Raw genomic sequence first — 17,969 nt, forward strand, 5'->3', positions numbered from 1 at the left:
ATCCACATCATGATCCCAACTGATACGTCAAAATGTCCTCCCATTGCAAACAACGACGACATGTGAATTTTATTTATTTAAGGTATTTATATACTGCTCAGTCATTAGAATTTCTAACTGGTGGATATAGAAACACCAGATAATACTTTACATTAACGGGGACATGCTATTTAATAAACGTGCAACCAGCTGTTAAGTATGTGTAACAGAAATAATTTCATGGTCTCCTTCCCCTGCAGCTCCATACCCACCCTGTGTTGTTTCCCCATGTCAGATTTCAGATTGTAAGCTCTTTGGGGCCGGGGGCCTGTCCTGTACACTAGTGCACCGGCAGTGTACCACCACACACACTGGTGGTGGTATACAGATAAGTAGTCAAACAATATTTGAATCAAGCCTCCTTCTCAGGTACTCTGTTTTAGGCATTCAGCTGACTGAAGGAAAGAAGCTGGGGGAAGAAGCTGATAGGCAGTGCTGTGTAGGATTTGCCAGAGTAAAGAGAAGAAATGTGGGTTGGGAAGGCTTGTGTGGGAGGCCTGTGTGTGCATTCTGGAGACCAGCCCATCTCCTTTTCAGCCAACTGACCTTTTGCAAAAGTATCTGGCAAAGCTGCTTCTCAGTTTCCACTGCATTCAAGGAGCTGAATCTTCAACTATGCAGGGTTTCTTTTTTCATTAATTGGGGCTTTTGCTTATACAAGGTTTCCTGATAAAAACCACAATTCCCCCCTTATAATGGGGGGACTTTTGCTTGGGCTACAAAGAGCAAACATATATTTTATAAATGGCAGCTTTTTAATTTTTGTAAACATTTGTAGTTGGTGCTATTTGCTAATACTGATTTCTCAAGCACTTTGCGTATAACAGTTACTTTAACATTATTGCCAGTTTTGCTCTTTGTGAGGGTTAGCCTGAGAGGTTGGTCCAATTCAGGCGCAAAGATCTTGATCTGATATATGACCATGGTTTATTGGACCAAGTACAAGCATTGTGGCCACACACAATCCTCCCTTCTTGCATATGCTTCAATGCAAGATTCTTGAAGTTTGTTCACCCAATTTCCATTATATCCAGACTGGGGAAAATGTGTTTTAATCACTGCCAACAAACTATGAAAGCAGGATCTGTTCACACAGGCACTATGCTAAGTTCTCAACTCCATAAATCACAGTTCATTCAAGCGAGATAGTTATATATCTCAACCAGGCCATAAAATCCTGCTCATGACCATCCCATGAACTTCATTGCTTCAGGAGGGTTTTGATCCTGGATTTTCACATCCTAAAGCTAAAATAAGTGACCTGTGTGTGTGTGTGTGTCTCCTCCCCCTTCCCACACGCAGGCTATATTTGAAGTTATATCTTCCGAACATTCATACTTGCTCAGTCTGGAAATCCTCATCCGGATGTTTAAGAACTCCAAAGAACTGGGCACTACAATGACCAAAACAGAAAGCCATCACCTTTTTTCCAATATTGCGGATGTCTGCGAAGCAAGCAAGAGGTAAGTTTTAAACAGAGGTCCTTCCCCTTTATTCTGTTTATGCCTGCCCAGGAACTTTTATACACTTTCAAGTTGTTAAGGGGAGTTCAGATATCCTCCCACACCCATGCTTTGAAAGAATGTGTGAGGGATGCAAGGTTCCATGAGCTTCCCTGTCTACACTTCATGTAGCCGCCGTGTCCTCCGGAAGATCACACATTTGGGCCAATGTGTGAATGGGCTCTGTGCATGTAGAGCCTTTTCAAATGCCATCTGAATGTTCGGATTGTGGGGAGGGGGTGGTCATGACCACTGCATGCTTTGGTCATGTGATGCCTGTGATGCCTTTTGAATCCATCTTGCATTATTACAGTTGGCAGTTATCCTTGCTAATTCTTTCTTAGTGCATTTAGTTCAATCTAAGGAAGAATAAGGGACGCGTGTTAAATCCTGTTGAAATCAGTAGGACATAGGCCTGCGGAATTGCATCTTTAAGCTAGGGATTGTCTTGTTCCTTAAAATGGAATGCAATACTTTAAAAATGATTGATCTTTGAAGTCGTGTTGTGATATATATCATTGCCCTGAAAGATATTTTAAGAGATTGTTTTCTTTTTTAAAAAAGGCTGTGTATATGTTGCACATGTCCTTTAACAATAGATTACCAATGCTGTAAAAATTGGCAGGTGATTTCCTGCAAAATCTGAACAATGTTAAAAGCTTTGACAGATTTCTTTAATTAAGGCATTTCTGGTTTGGAATCTCCATATCTCTTCTGGTTTGGAATCAAGCAAAGAGTAGTTTCCAAGCATTTAGAGATGTGTGGGAACAAGATTCACCCAAGTTAAACCCCTGTTGTCAGTGATTCAGTTGCATTACAGCAACTTGAAAAAAATCGTGGTTGTGAAATGTTTATACTTGTTGACTCTCTTGTTTCAAAACAAGTTTGGGGAATTAGTTGTTGCTTCTTTGTGATTAAATTGAGTGTGTATAAATCCCTGTGCATTTCTAATCTTTTCTGGACAGTACTTCAGATTTATTCTTTCTTGTTTTATGGGTCGTTGATGTTTAGTGGGATAGATAGTTTAGGCTGTCATACCAAAAACACCCAGCATAGTAAGCCCACCAAGCATTTTGGGACTTACTTCTGGGTAAACATGCATCATCTTTCACTGTGTATTGAATGATACAGCTTAATTCTAGGAACATTATCTTTCTCTTCCCCATACATTACTTGTATTGTTTTATATAGATATGGATATGCCAATTTTTACAGCATTAGTAATCTAGTTTTACAGTATTAGTAATCTATTGTTAAAGGACATGTGCAACATATACACAGCCTTTTTTAAAAAAAGAGTGCTCTGATGGTGTTTCCTGCTTGGCAGGGGGTTGGACTCGATGGCCCTTCTGGTTTCTTCCAACTCTATGATTCTATGATTCTATTTGATGATTCTATGGAAGATAAGAATATGAAAATTAATATGTGATTGTTATTAGCCTTTGAGTAGTGGATGCATGTCTTGTGGTGGAAAAAAATGGTCACATGAAGTCCCATCATTTTAAGGCATAAAACCTGTTTATGCCAGGTGTCCAAAACTTGCCTTAATTTAAATCTACTCAATATCTCTGAGGGTTTTTATTTTGTTTTTATTGTATTTTGTATCACAGATGTATTTGATGCCCTGGGCTACTTTGGGAGGAAGGGTAGGATATAAATTTGATAATTAGATAGATAGATAGATAAATATACTGTCAAGTGTCTCCATCCATAGAAGAGAAGCAAGACACTACTTAGATATTGGAGGAAACACAATAAATTCCAAACAGTTGATTCCTGCGTTCTCAGTCCCAGGCTTTGCATATTAAGCCGCACAGCATCCCATAACTTTATCTTGCTACTCTTGTCTTTCCTAAGTCCAAATATTTTGCGTTCCTGTTTGACTTGCAGTTGAACTTCATTAGCTTAATGTCGCTGCACTATTTATTTTTTTCCAGTGCCCTGGCTGCAGCCAAAATGGCTCTCTTGTTCTAAGAGCAATTTTTCATCTTCACAGCTTTCTCCAGTGTTACTGTCATCAAAAGAAATGGCAGAAGTATGGTTTGCTGTAGTGTATTTAGTGATATGTAGCAAATATAATAGATGCCATTCGTGAAGAACGGATCAGTGTTTATGCTACCCAATACCAGTATTTAAAAAGTCATTATCATCCTAAAACAGTCTTTTTCCAGCTGGTGCCTTACAGATGTTTTGGATTACAGCTCCCATCATCCCTTTCCGTTGGCTGTGCTGACTTGGGCTGATGGGAATTGTAGTTCCAACATCTGGACAGGTAGAAAGTTGAGGAACACCGGCTGCAGTGCTGACAATACATTGGCATTTTATCTGTCATTTCCATAACATCCTACACTACACTATGCAAAGTACTTCACACTCTTTATCCCCAGAAGAACTATTGATTGTTCTGATTTTACAGGTGGGGGACTGAAGCTTAAAGTAAGTGAATTAGCTAGAGCTGCCGATCTGGTAGTTCATGGCTGAAGTAGGGCTTGAACATGGATCTTTTTGTCTGCCAGATGATAGAGATTCCAATGGTAGAGGTCAGGGCTCTGGTAGTACAGTGGAACTGTGGTTACCAAACGCCTCCGTAGTTGAATGTTTTGGCTTTCGAATGCTGAAAACCCAGAAGTAACTATTCCGGTTTTTGAACGATTTTCAGCAGCCAAATGTGCTACGCAGCTTTCATTTTGAGTTTCCCTATTGTATTGAGGCTTCTGTATTGAGTTTTCAGTTAAGAATGTTTCGGTCTTCCGGAGCGGATTATGTTCAAAAACCGAGGTTCCACTGTACCTGGATGGGTGACTGCCTGCAGACTGCATGATGGAAGAAAGGCGGGATATAAATCTTAGAAAATAAATAAATATCACAATTCATGAAATTTACACTGATGTGAAATGTTCATACCATCCGTGTTAGGTGGCATGATAGTTTCATGACTGGGCTATTAATTGAATATGGTTATTTCTCTTTTTAGATTATAGGTTTTGTCTTGGTTTTATTTGTTTTCTCTGGGGGTTTTTAAGATCTGTATTTCTGTCTTTCTGACATTTGTTTGGGTATACAAAGTAATGTGAAAGTAAATAAATAAATGTAAAATCAACAAAGGGTGGTGTTGAACTACATTTTACTCAGAGGCAGATTTATTGAAATTCATGGACCTAACCAAGCCATGTTCATTAATTTCACTGGGTTTACTCTGAGTAAAACAGTTGTACTGTAAATGATTTTAATATTAATTTAAAACAATGTGAATAGAGATAAATATTTGCTCTTCTTTCTCAAAATACTGAGACTTATGGTCACTTTCAGTAGATTCCAAACAAACAAAAGGAAGCTTTTCTACGTGGTTTACATAATCAACTTGTGGAAATTGTTACTGCAGGGCTATATAGAAACATTAAATTGGAAACAAAGCCCATATTCCACAGCATCCTATGTTTTCTCTGTGACTGCTTGATTGACAGTACCATATAAGACCAAACGTCTCATTATTACATAACAAAGAGCCCCTTCACCTACCTTGCACAGAAAATTAGCCTTTTCTGTGAAATACAGAAAAGGATATGATATGGTCTAAGTACATCAAGCTCTCTAGTTGCAACAACTACAGTATAATATTTGTCCTCAGGCACTGACTAATGCTGCAGTGCTTAATCAGTTAAGTTACTGTTTACCTTTTCTTAGTGGAAACTTGTTGTACAGGATAACATTTCATTTGGCATCTTCCGTAAGTGGACAGTTACCTCATTGTGCCTTATCAGTTCATCTCTGTCCTACCCCAGCACCTAACTACAGAAAGACGGTGTTTGCTTTTTTGAAAGGAAATACTATTTGTCCAAGTCATTAGGATCTGTGAAGTTTTTCTAGGTAGCCCATCAGTTGTTAACAAAATATGCAGATGATGGGGTCCAGAGAAGGATTCTTCTTAGAATAAATTATAAGCTCAAACAAAAATGGCAGATCCCTGGCCCTGGCCAGTTTAGCACTCCGAGGACCTGGGCAAGTATACCTGGCCGCCCTACTCTCTGCATGGGTTTGCTCTCCTTGTTTCATGACCTAGCCCTACTTCGGTGACTTGGTGGAAGAGTCTTTTACTCCCTGATTTGGTCTTGAACCCTTTTTCTAAGGAGGACTGTGTGCTGACCCTTCAGCTCATGGGTGTTGTGGATGCTGTGTGTTGTGTAGGCTCTTTTCCTTTCCTCTGTGTTGTGCTCTAAAACTGCTTGTGAACAGCATCAGGAGATGCAAACACCAGACCTGTATTCTAGCCTGGGTAGTGGCAATAGCAGGGTTGCTGCTGGCTAGGTCACTGCAGCTTACGGAATGGGGGCTTTGTGGAGTCACTTTGTATGTTGGGTGTTGTGATGCAGGATTTGTGTGCTGGTGGCATGTCCTCATTGTTGTGTGGCTGTTGTCTTCGTCTGGCTGTGGGCTGATTTTGGCCATTGTTGCAGGCACAGATAAGTGAGCTTTATTGATGATGCTGTCTCCCCCTCCTCAATTAATCTGCTGTTTGGGGGTTTGCTGTTTGCGGATCCCCCTCATATTCCCCCTTTTGGTTGTAGCTGTAGTTTGGAGTGCAGGATTGCTAACTGTCTTATTTATTAATTAAATTTATATAGTGCCCTTTCTTCCAAAGGACCCCCGGGGAAGCTACCAGAGTACGGGATTGCTCAGTAGTGGCTAGCAGGGAGGTACATCACTGCAGATCCTGACTTCCTTCTGGTGGCATTGCTGCTGTGTACCAGAATGGTCAGAGGGCAAGGCATAGTGGCTATTTTGAGGTCAGAGCAGTTCAAGCACATTGGTGGAACCAATTAGCTCTGACCTTGCTATTGCTCTGCCCTGTCCCTCATTGCTCTAGCATATGTAATTCTCCCCCCCCTTTTTTTAACACAATGAAAGTACTTTAAATATTTTTAAATTAGTATTTTTTGTCTGCTTCCAGGTAGTTTCAGTCAATTCAGAGTGAATTTAGCAATTCCTGTTTAGGCAAGTGCTTTATTCTCTTTCACAATAATCTCCCAGCAAAACAAAAGCGGCGAGCTTCCCTCCTTTTGGCTCAGTTCCAGTTTTAACTTCAGTTAAATTACACCTGCGATGTCAAAAATGAAGTGTCCAAAACAATTATGTCTTGTATATTTTCTTTTGCACAAGTTATCCACGTGTTGAGGTTTTGCTTGTGCAGGGGCCAATAACTATCTTGCTTAAATCAACTTGGTGAGAGATTAATATTTAGCCATGTGTAGTGGGTTGGATGTTTGCTTGGGGTTTGAAGCGTTAAACTTGACACACTTACTCATTGACCTCCACTAAAGATTTTTTTTGGTATCTTGTAAAGAAAGCAATGCCCAGTGGTGGGCAAGAAGGTGACAGATTAAATTTAATCTGAATTAAAGTGGTGCGCTCCTTTCTAAGCGTACAGTTTAAACTGGGTATTTGGAACCTGTGGCCCTCCAAATATTGCCGGACTCCAGAAAATCAGTCCTAGCTAACTTGGCCGCTAGCCAGGGTTGTAGTGCAACATCTGGAGGAAAACAGGTTCCCAGTCTCTGCCTTAAAAATAAAAAGCTTCAATGGTGTAGCTTAAGGTATGTCAACTATGTTTGCTTCCACAGGCATGATTGGCATGTTAAACTCTGCATGTTAATGTGGTGATAGAATCACCACTCAGTAGTTTCCTGAGCTTGCAGCGATGCTTCTTCACCCTGCAAGGACTGGAGTTGCCTCTAAACAGATAATTACCATTGCTTCTTTCAAATGCCTGCTTTCCCCTCAGCACTCCCTTTCAGTCTCTCTAGCCTTTTCATGTGCTTCCCATACTTACTATTCTTGACAGTAAGCACTGTTACAAATCTTTTTCATATATCTTTTAGGGAGCAATCCCAGGTTTCCTGGAGAGGGCAACTGTGGAGGCTGCTGAACTTTTCTGTTGTCATCAGACAGGGAGGCAGTCAGTCAGTCGGAGAAGGAGATTCACTGCTTCTTGATTGCTCGGGGTTGAATGGAGCCGGTGGCTTCTGGAAAACCTTGGTTTTCCCTGACAAACCAGCCAGAAAACTTTGCCAGCTCTGGAGTGGCATCATCCGTTTACCCTCATTGTGGTAAATGGAAGGGGAATTAAGAAAAAAACTAGAGGTGGAAAAGCAGTTTAACCATCATGAACTCTCCCTCCTCAGATCTCCGTGGTTTTCTCTGTTTATATTTCTGCAGTGTCCTAATTCTACTTAATAAGATTGTCAGCTCCATTTAAACAGCTAAAGTCTAGTGTTGGTAGTTTATCCAAGACTAGTGAATGTTACATGTGGTTGGTAAGCTAACCATGCTATTCTAGCTGACCATTCAGTCTCAGTGACAAGTTGCTGAACTATTTGCAAAATAATCAAAGAGTTATTAATTATTTAGATAATGACTGTGCACCTTTTGCACGGATGTTTTAGTTATATAATTATTTCACATTGTAAACACAAACGGGCACATACACCATGCCAAATGTGCCATGTGTTAAGAGGAGAAATAGTAAAAACAATTGTTTCAGTTGTTTACTAATGTTTCTGGCTTGTAATTTTGTGCTTCCTTTGAAAACGTTTCAGAGCGTACAAAGGTGTACTGACAAAGGTTATTATGTTTTATCAAAGTGCTTTCAGTAAGGATTAGGATTGCAATACGATCATGTGTCGTAAAAGAAAAGCTTTTGTCACATGGTGAAAAAGGTTGTTATGGAAACCAGCTCCGTCTCCATTGCTCTGTTACTGGGAACAAAGTTCAGAAAAACCTCTTGCTTTTATCCCATTTACTGTGTAATATGTACAGATGAGTCCTAGGAATTTGAATCCATGCTTTATCTAAGGCAGAGAATTTAGTAGCTGCTGTACCTAGTACCTTTTTATGGTTAGGTGTGTGTTTTTAAATAACACTTTCGTTGAGCCACTTTTAGTTTTCTAAATTGAGCATAACACCAGTCAGTTACAACTGAATTGTATAAGTGGTATGGCATGAAAGTAGATAAATATTCCATTCCTGTTAGGTTTCGATATGTATTGTGAAATATGTCATCAGCTGGTCACGTTAAATATATTTGAAAGAATGCAGCCTTCGGTGTAACTTTGCCAGGTCTTCTTGCATTGATTATTTTTTGGTGCATAAGAAGAATCTCTTATCAACTGGAACTGAATGGAATTTAGTGTTCATTAAAAAAAAAAAAACACCTTGTACACTTTCGCTTTGACCCTGGAATAGAGATTTGGGTGCAGAAATAAGTTTGTGTATACAGGCTGTATTAAATTTGGGTCTTTCAACTGAATTTGTAAAAAGGAAGCTATTTGTGGTCGTTTTGTAGAACTTAAGCGTTGTACATCGTTAGTGTATAATGAGAAGGCTGCTTTTTTCTGTGTGGACTGTATTGTAGAGTGTTGCAACATAAGAGGCCCACATGAAAGCAAGGAAAAAGAGAATTTATAAACAGAGCGAAAGTTCACCAAAGGTCTTGGAAGAAAGGTTGACAGTTTTAATCAGTTGTTATAAAGTGTATGAAGTTACAACAAATGCCAACCTGTTTTCAATTTCTTTTGAACCAAAGTTTCCATTCTGAAGCCCATCACTTACCGTAGTTCACCATGTGCTTTGGACATGTCCGTAGCACATGACAGATGACTGGTGACAGGCAACCAGAAATAGTAGACACCTGGTTCTTGCAGAGTATTATACTCATGAATGTACCCTTTTGAAAACACTTGTTTTTATTTTTGTTGGCCCTAAACTTCCTGTTAGGAACTGAACTCCCATAAACAGCTTCTCTCAACAGTACCTTTTAAAGATGGAGCCACACAGTATCATGGGAGTGGGAAACCTATGGACCTACAGATGTATACTCTGATACTGTAGCCCTTCAGATCTTTCTGGACACCAGTTCCCATCAGCCCCAGCTTGCATGGCCAATGGTCAGCAATCATTTGACTGATATGATTGCTGGCTGGGGCTGATAGCAACTGGTGTCCAGAAAGATCTGGAAGGCTTCTAGTATCAGATGCCAAAAATGATAGCTCCCTCCCTCTCTGTAAAATTCAGATCAACTTTACCCGGGTGATTATAAAGATGCACATTTTCTTCCTCCTTTTCTGCATCATTATTTGGAGGTTGACACTGGAGGACATGTGAACAATAGGCAACGAAAGTGCTGCAGGGGTTTCCCAGATGGGTTACACAAAATGGGATGCATTATCACCAGCAAACTCCAGTATTTCAGAGGGAGGGCTAGATACAAGACCCATAACAGCTTTGCTTGCTCACCCAGTTCATATGCTGTAGAATGACTATGACATTAGTTGTTAAAATCCATCTCTTGTTCAGAAACAGCATACCATGGTCCAGTGGCTGACACAGCCCTCTTTACTGCAGTGGGAAAAGTTGCTCCAAAACGTTTTAGATACTGCAGAGATAAGTTTGTGAATGTGGAGTCTTGTGCATGCATCTAAGATCTTGTTTATGCAAGGAAATGCTGGATCAGAACCATGTGCTTCAGCGTTTCTGCTTTAAGTTGCATTGGACCCAATGAAACACTGAGGCCTCTGCATTGGTGTTAATTGAAAAGAACTTGCAGAGCAACATATTGACTCCATAGTAAAGCCCTTCAGGAAGAGCTGGCTAATTAAAGGAGAAAACATTTTCAGAGAGACCTCACTTTCTCATTGGGCAAGAAAGATTGATTAAAACTCAACTTTTCTTTGAGTAGTGAGAGCAAAAGAGCCGTGTATACATTTTAGATGGGTCAATGGAGCATCATGGGAATAAACAGAATGAGTTAGGTTAGATTATTGCACAGCAGATATTTATTTTAATGAGGAGATAGATGGGAAAAGAATATGCTGTCATGAACTTGTTTAGTTTAAACTTAAATTAATCTCATAACCTTCTTAGTGATAAGAGGAAAGCACTTAAAGGAATCCCTTTGCATTGTTAAAAGGGCTTTAGACTCAATTTTAAATGGACCCATAACCGTTATTACGATATCTTATCCCCAACCAAATTGCTGATCTTTCCTGTGAGGAAATATATGAAGCTTTATTTTAGCTTTACAGATAAAAGGTTTATGTACATTGTTGAACTATTAACCAATGTTTAGATGCACCAAATTACTTTAAGAGAAAAGATTATTTATCCTGTGCTTTCCTGACTTAATCTCAACTTCCTACGAACTGCTCCTCTCTGAAGACATTACATAAATTTTATAGCCAGAATAGTTGTGCTTTAAATTCACAATTGTTTGAATGTCAAACATGTCTTTAGATCATAAAATGTCAAATAATGAAACCAATTTCTTCTCCAGTGTAAGCAAATTTTTGCCAATAGAGCATATGCCGAAGTGATAGTTCAAAACTTTCGGTTGTTTGCTTAAGTCAGGCATGGTCAAATTTGGCCCTCCACCTCTTTTGGGACTACAACTGCCATCATCCCTAGCTAACAGGAGCAGTGGTCAGGGATGATGGGAATTGTAGTCCCGAAACAGCTGGAGGGTCAAGTTTGGTCATGGCTGGCTTAGATCTACCAAATGCAATCTACATACACAAACAGGTCTCCCACTCATAGATCTGTGGTACTGGAATAGCCTGCTGTCTGGGGTGGCAAGTTGAGTCTGTGTGGTTGGGTTGAAGTCTGTGGGCAAAAGCTGGGAAACGAAAAATTCTGCATAAACAACTGCTCTCATTCATATGGCAGCTTTGATCCTTTGCTACTGAAGCTGCTCTGTATGCTCTGGTAAGGCCATCCTACTACCATTGGGAAATTAGCAAGTCACTGTAGAACTGAAAACAGCAGTACTCTTCTGGAACCCATAAGGTTCTCCTAAATACAGGAAGCTGCCTTATACCGAGTAATAACATGGGACTATCTAGTTCAGTGTTGTCTAAATTGATTGGCAGTGGCTCTCCAGGGTTTCAGATTGGAGTTTCTTCCAGCTCTACCAGAAAACGCTAGGGTTTGAACCTGGGACCTTCTGCTGTAAATCAGATGTTCTACCATTGAGCTGTGGCTCTTCCTTCCAAAAACAGCAGTAATTCACTAAACACAACTTGTGGATTTGGTGCTTGGCTATGCATCATCATCATCATCATCATCATTACAGTCATGGGCAGCAAAAACAGGTCACTGTTCAGCTCCTTGTACTTAATATTTGGCTTGGCGCACCATAAGTTGTGGCTTGCTCTCCCACTATTTAAGTAACATATAAATAGTTGCCCAGGAATTATATATTGATATAAATTCAATTACTTAAAAAACCTACAAATAGCAACATGCAATAAGTAATATAAGAAATAACACATAACCAGATATTTCAAAGATTAGAATCCAGTGAAGCCACAAACCAAACCTTGGCTTGCAGTAACAGCAGTCTTCAAGGAAATAATAGGAATAAATGTATAAAAAGTCCACTTGGCTATAGAGAACAAATTTCATGGTTCTTTTTTACAGTAGCGGAAACATAGGAAGTAGACACATCATGTTCTCTAGATAAGTGCTGTGAAGTTACATTTGAGTGGAAGACTTACATTCAAATTTCTGCATGGTGTTTATATTATTTGAGGACTTTATATTTTCACTGTGAATAAAATAGCATAGAAAGTATGCAACATTTTATAGAAAACATGATTTCATCTCCATTTGGATCTGTTTATCATAAAAATCTTGAATGCATTAGCAGTTCAGTTTATACGATTCATGAATACTTTACACCTTCTATATTTTCATTTTTACATAGAAGCAGTACAATGGGTATATTCCTTGAACCAGAGGCGTGCAAAAATAAAAAATACAATCTGTTTCAGTATGCCATTCATATTCATTGCGACTTTGATATAAATTCATTACAATTTCATTAGTTTTGTAATTCAAATTCAACTTTGCTACATTAGCTATCTTTGTTATACATGGTGTCATTTTTGTACATTTTGGGGGGAAATGGTAACTACCTTTTTTTTCAGTGGGGGAGGACAGTGCACAGAAACAATACAGCGTCTGGAGCATGGGGAGGGGGTGGGTGGCAGCTGCCAGGAGTAGCTACTTGTTCCTGTTGCCACTCAAGGCAGCTAATCTCCCATGCCCATCCCAAATGGTACAAATAAGCAAGGAATGGGCTCCATTCAGTTTAAGCTTTCCTTTATTCAGAATGAATTCATAGTCCTACATTCCTTTTGGTTCAGTTCCTTGTAATGTAGTCAGTGAAATATGTTGGTTTGTCATCTGTATTGTAGTAGGTTATTCATTTATCTTCCATTCTCTCTCTCTCTCTCTCTCTCTCTCTCTCTCTCTCTCTCTCACACACACACACACACACACACACACACATGAACACGAACACCAATTTCTACTGGCAATAAAAGCATATGTATGATTTTCAGAGAAAGAGACAGGTCATGGCTCTGGCATGAGATTCTGTAGGCTGTTCTAGTTATCTCTGTACTGCAGCATATAATTATTTGGTTATGAAGTCACTTAAAGACCTCTTAGCCTTTCAGATAATATACTGATAAATTATGTTTTGTAAATTTGCTCTGTTCCATTTTAGGTTCTTTAGAGAGCTTGAAGCAAGGCATCAGAATAATATCTTCATAGATGATATCAGTGATATTGTGGAAAAGCATACTGCATCAACCTTTGACCCTTATGTGAAATATTGCACAAATGAAGTCTACCAGCAGCGAACACTCCAGAAACTACTGTAAGTAATTGAAGTTGCTATTTATATCATGGGTATGCAATCTTTTTTTATCCTGATGAGCCCATTTCCTTCTGTAAAATCTTCCAGTGGGGCCACATGGGTGTGGTGAGTAGAGCCAAAGGCAAAGCAACAAATGTAAATTTTACGTTTCTACTATTGGGTAATTCCAAGACAAGCAAAGAAGCATTATAAGAGTTCAGCAGCATATTCCAGACAGGCAAAAACACTCAAGGAGGCCAAAAGGTAGGGCAAGTAAAGAGTATAGCCTCAGGAGAGTCCCAGGGACCATATACAGTCAAACCTTGGTTCCCAAATGGCTTAGTTGCTGAACAAATCGGCTCCCAAATGCCACAAACCCAGAAGTAAGTGTTCTGGTTTGCGAATGTTTTTCAGAAGCTGAATGTCCGACGTAGCTTCCACTTGAGTGCAGGAAGCTCCTTCAGCCAATCGGATGCCACTCCTTGGTTTTTGAATGGTTTTGGGAGTTGAACGGACTCCCGGAACGGATTAAGTTCGAGAACCAAGGTACCACTGTAGAGAATTCTGGAGGACCACATTTCCAACTGGGCCTGAAGTTCCCTTTTCCTGATAAATGAAATAGCCCTTTTAATTCAAATGTTTGCAACTTAAAAGGACAAGGTCTGAATTAGGCAATTAATTATTCATAATTCATAGTTCCTTAATATGTTCTGCTTCATTCAGCAGAACTCACGGCAGGAGGTGGGTTGCACTAGCTGCAGAGATCTTGATTTTGCTCAAATCCTGCATTTAATATTATTACTGCAGATTTGAGAGATTGATAACACACACACACACACACACACACACACACACACACACAGAGGAGAGTTCAGATGATAATATTTTGACTTAATATGCCAAAGCACGAACAAGCCCTTTGTCCAAAAATGGCAAGCAAACTCCAAAGTTCTTCAGTGAACTATATTTTACTAAACCGGAAGAAGTTTCTAGTTAATAGCTTCAGAACAAAAGTTGGGATATTTAGTGAGCTTTAAATCATGGTTGAATATCCTTGCCTTGTTCTGGAGCTGCTAACAACATTTTTCCAGTTTGGGTAGAATGGGACACCATAGCTAATGGAAGGAAGGAGTTCCTGGTTTGTTTACTGGTTTAGGCAAAGAGAAGAACGAAGGGTCTGTGCACGTAGGCTAAAAAGTCATTCATGTGTCAGCTTATTGAGCAGAAATTCGAATGTGGCTATAGAGTTGCATGTTCCTTGCCTGTAAATGGTTTCTATAGATGCAAAATGGTACAAGGCATTGGAGGAGTTTCCAGCTGCTGATCCTCAAACCCCATTTCTTCACCAGTCCTTCCTCCTGCTCACCTTTCCCCGCAGCTTCTTGTGAATTTGTCCTGTAACAAACAAGAGAGGAAAGTAATTGAGGAATTTGGTGGATGAAGGACCAGAGCTCATTGGCAGAGCAATGTGCTTTGCAGGCAGGAGGTCCCAGGTACTGTTTCCAACGTCTAAAGATCGGGCTGGGAAGAGACCTCTGTCTGAAATCCCGAAGAGCATCTGCCAGTCATAGTAGACAGTACAGAGCTTGATGGACTCAGTGTAAGGGATCTGTGTTCCTTAGTTCCTATCAGTGACACAGGAGAAGCAGTGCCTACTGTTTCATGATGCATTTCCATGTGTAGAAACAGGAAGCTTCCTTATTCTAAGTCAGACCATTGGTCTACCTAGCTCAGCATTGTCCATACGAGGTTGGGGAATCTTAGGCACAGAAAAGCATTAGCACAGTTTCTGGGAAAGTACCTGACAAATCACCGAACAAAAAATTCATAGGATTCATAAGTAACTTCTAAATTAATTCTCTCTTTAAAATTATTGTTGTTTTTGGTTAGGGCTACAAATCCAGCATTCAAGGAAGTATTGTCGCGGATTGAGTCCCAAGAAGAATGCAGAAACTTACCTATGATTTCTTTCCTCATTCTCCCAATGCAGAGGGTCACGCGACTTCCGCTGCTGATGGATGTAAGAGCGGCATATTTCAAACTGTATATCTGTGTTTAAAGTTGGTTTTAGAAACCATGTTTGGCTGCTGCCACCACCATTTTAGCTCAGCTTTTTTTTTTTTTACTGTTGATTGCCTTGTTGTTAAGAAAAAGTCTAGGTTTTCCTATTCATTTTTGGCATGAGTGTCCATTGCACCGGGTGCCCTGATTTGGACATTGTTAACACCTGATGTCTGCTCAGGCATGTGATCGCTGGTCTGAGGGAGACTTTCTGCTGGGCAGCCTAGGTCCCATCAACCTCTCTGGGATTTAGGTATATTAACTGTGCGTTGGATTGCAGTCATTGTTTTTCCCCCACTCTTGCCAGTAATGGGCCTTACTTCTGTACCTGAATTTGATGTTTCTTTGATGAAGGATGGCTATCAATAGTTACTTGTCATGATGGTCATAACTCCATGCTCAGATGCACCATGCTTCTCAATATCAGTTAGGAACAACTGTGGGACAGGATTATTGCCTGCTTGAGGGCTTCCTATAGGCATCTGGTTGTCCACTGTAGGAAACAAGATGGCGGCCTAGATAGGCCTTTGTCCTCATCCAGCAAAATTCTTTTTATGCTGGGACTGTTTTATTATTAATATTATGGGAATGTCATTACAGTGGTACCTCGGGTTACAAACACCTCGAGTTACAAACACCTCAGGTTACAGACTCCACTAACCTGGAAGTAGTACCTCGGGTTAAGAACTTTACCTCAAGATGAGAACAGAAATCATGTGGCGGCAGCAGCAGGAGGCCCCATTAGCTAAAGTGGTACCTCAGGTTAAGAACAGTTTCAGGTTAAGAACAGACCTCCAGAACGAATTAAGTTCGTAACCAGAGGTACCACTGTATTTACTTGTAAAATACTGAAGCAATGGCTTTTATAGCTGAACGTCGTATAACAATTCTCAGTTTAAGAGGGGAAATTATATGAAAGAAGTTTTCATAGCAGTTTCAAGTAAAAAATAGTCAATTTTAAACCAGTTGTCATATGTCTAAAGTAATGCTCCATCAACTAGGATGTAATTAGGAGAAAGCACTAATTTACTTCTGTGAAAGCACTCTGTTGAGAACTTATGTAAAAGGCAGTCAAATTTAAGAAATGTAAAATATAGTTCTTAGTCATCTTAATTGCTAACATTCCCTTTTTTAAATAAATTGCTGCGCATCAGGGTTTCAGCCTTAACACTTGATGTGAAAACATTGTTTCGTTGAGAGGTGTTTCCCAAAATAAATCCTCATCCAGACACTTCAGAGTATTTAAATTTCATTGCATATAGCATACAGAAAGAGCTGAAATTTGTATTTGTTTAGAAGAAGAGGAACATCTCCAACAGGTACCAGCCATAAGACACTTGTCTGATATAGTAGGAGGGAGTTCAGGTAGGTGCTGCTACAATGAAGGCCTGATTCTGACATCAGAGCTGTATATGGATTTGCACACGTGTACCAGCTCCTTGATGGGACGCAGGTGGCGCTGTGGGTTAAAGCCTCAGCGCCTAGGACTTGCCGATCGAAAGGTCGGCGGTTCGAATCCCTGCGGCGGGGTGCGCTCCCGCTGCTCGGTCCCAGCGCCTGCCAACCTAGCAGTTCGAAAGCACCTCCGGGTGCAAGTAGATAAATAGGGACCGCTTACCAGCGGGAAGGTAAACGGCGTTTCCGTGTGCGGCTCTGGCTCTGGCTCTGGCCAGAGCAGCGATGTCACACTGGCCACGTGACCCGGAAGTGTCTCCGGACAGCGCTGGCCCCTGGCCTCTTAAGTGAGATGGGCGCACAACCCCAGAGTCTGTCAAGACTGGCCCGTACGGGCAGGGGTACCTTTACCTTTACCTTTTACCAGCTCCTTGAACTTAGCTCAGAAGCTATTTAGCAGCCTATGTGATAATTTCAGCTTTGGCATAATTGTGATGGCAATACATTAAACTTTTAAAAGGATCAAGTGTTTCGCAAAGTTGATACCCTCTTTACTTCAAAAACTTTACTACTGTCCCTGCTTAACGATAGAGGCAAAATCTAAACTGCAAAGGTCTGAGTGACTCAGCAGGAGGTGGATCTCCTGCCTCCATAACTCTCTATACCAATCAGCACTAGGTCTGTTCTTCATGAAGACCTTTTCGTTGTAATTAATTTTGCTCAGGTCTGTGTGCCAGCAATTCAGGAATCATTATTCTCTGAACTACATTCCGCCTGTAAAAGCAACATACTGCAAGGGAACTGTTTAATATAGCATTTTGGCTTCTCTCACAAAAAAACATACTACGTCCCCCTTGTCATTAGAAACATATCAGTGCAGGATGTTTGCTTTGGTTCTGCTTTGTTTTCATAGCTTGCTAATGAAAGCAAGTCTACAAAATGTTGATGTAACGATCAGACTCCTTTTACTTTTATGGTGTTCCTCAGAAAGAGAAATTTTTGAATTACACTTGCTATCTCAAAAGTTCTGAATTGCAAATATATTGGTGCTTCACTAATGAAATACTTGGAATCAGTTTCTTGTTAGAGTTGGCATGGGATGGGAAGGAGGCATTTCCATCTTGGAAGTAGAAAGGAAGGGAGGGAAGTGTGTTAAGTATAACTGAAAATGGGGCTTGGGGGACTTCTTCCTGGTTAGAGGTAAGAACATAAGAGTTTGCTGGATCAGGCCAATGGCACATCTAGTTAAGCATCCTGTTCTCACAGTGGCCAACCAAATA

General features: G+C 40.3%; 1 protein-coding gene across 3 annotated transcripts in view; it reads left to right on the plus strand.

Moving 5' to 3' along the window:
- ARHGEF26 (Rho guanine nucleotide exchange factor 26) overlaps nt 1-17,969 on the plus strand; it is a 67,632-nt gene that overhangs the window by 25,102 nt on the left and 24,561 nt on the right. For all 3 annotated transcript variants that reach the window (XM_079977764.1, XM_079977763.1, XM_079977765.1), the window contains 3 exons: nt 1,342-1,502; nt 13,102-13,254; nt 15,124-15,253. In XM_079977764.1, the coding sequence (XP_079833890.1) occupies nt 1,342-1,502; nt 13,102-13,254; nt 15,124-15,253 (444 nt within the window). The remainder of the gene's footprint in view (nt 1-1,341; nt 1,503-13,101; nt 13,255-15,123; nt 15,254-17,969) is intronic.

Source organism: Podarcis cretensis (assembly GCF_951804945.1).
Source record: "Podarcis cretensis genome assembly, chromosome: 5".
In the NCBI taxonomy this organism is placed as follows: Eukaryota; Metazoa; Chordata; class Lepidosauria; order Squamata; family Lacertidae; genus Podarcis; species Podarcis cretensis.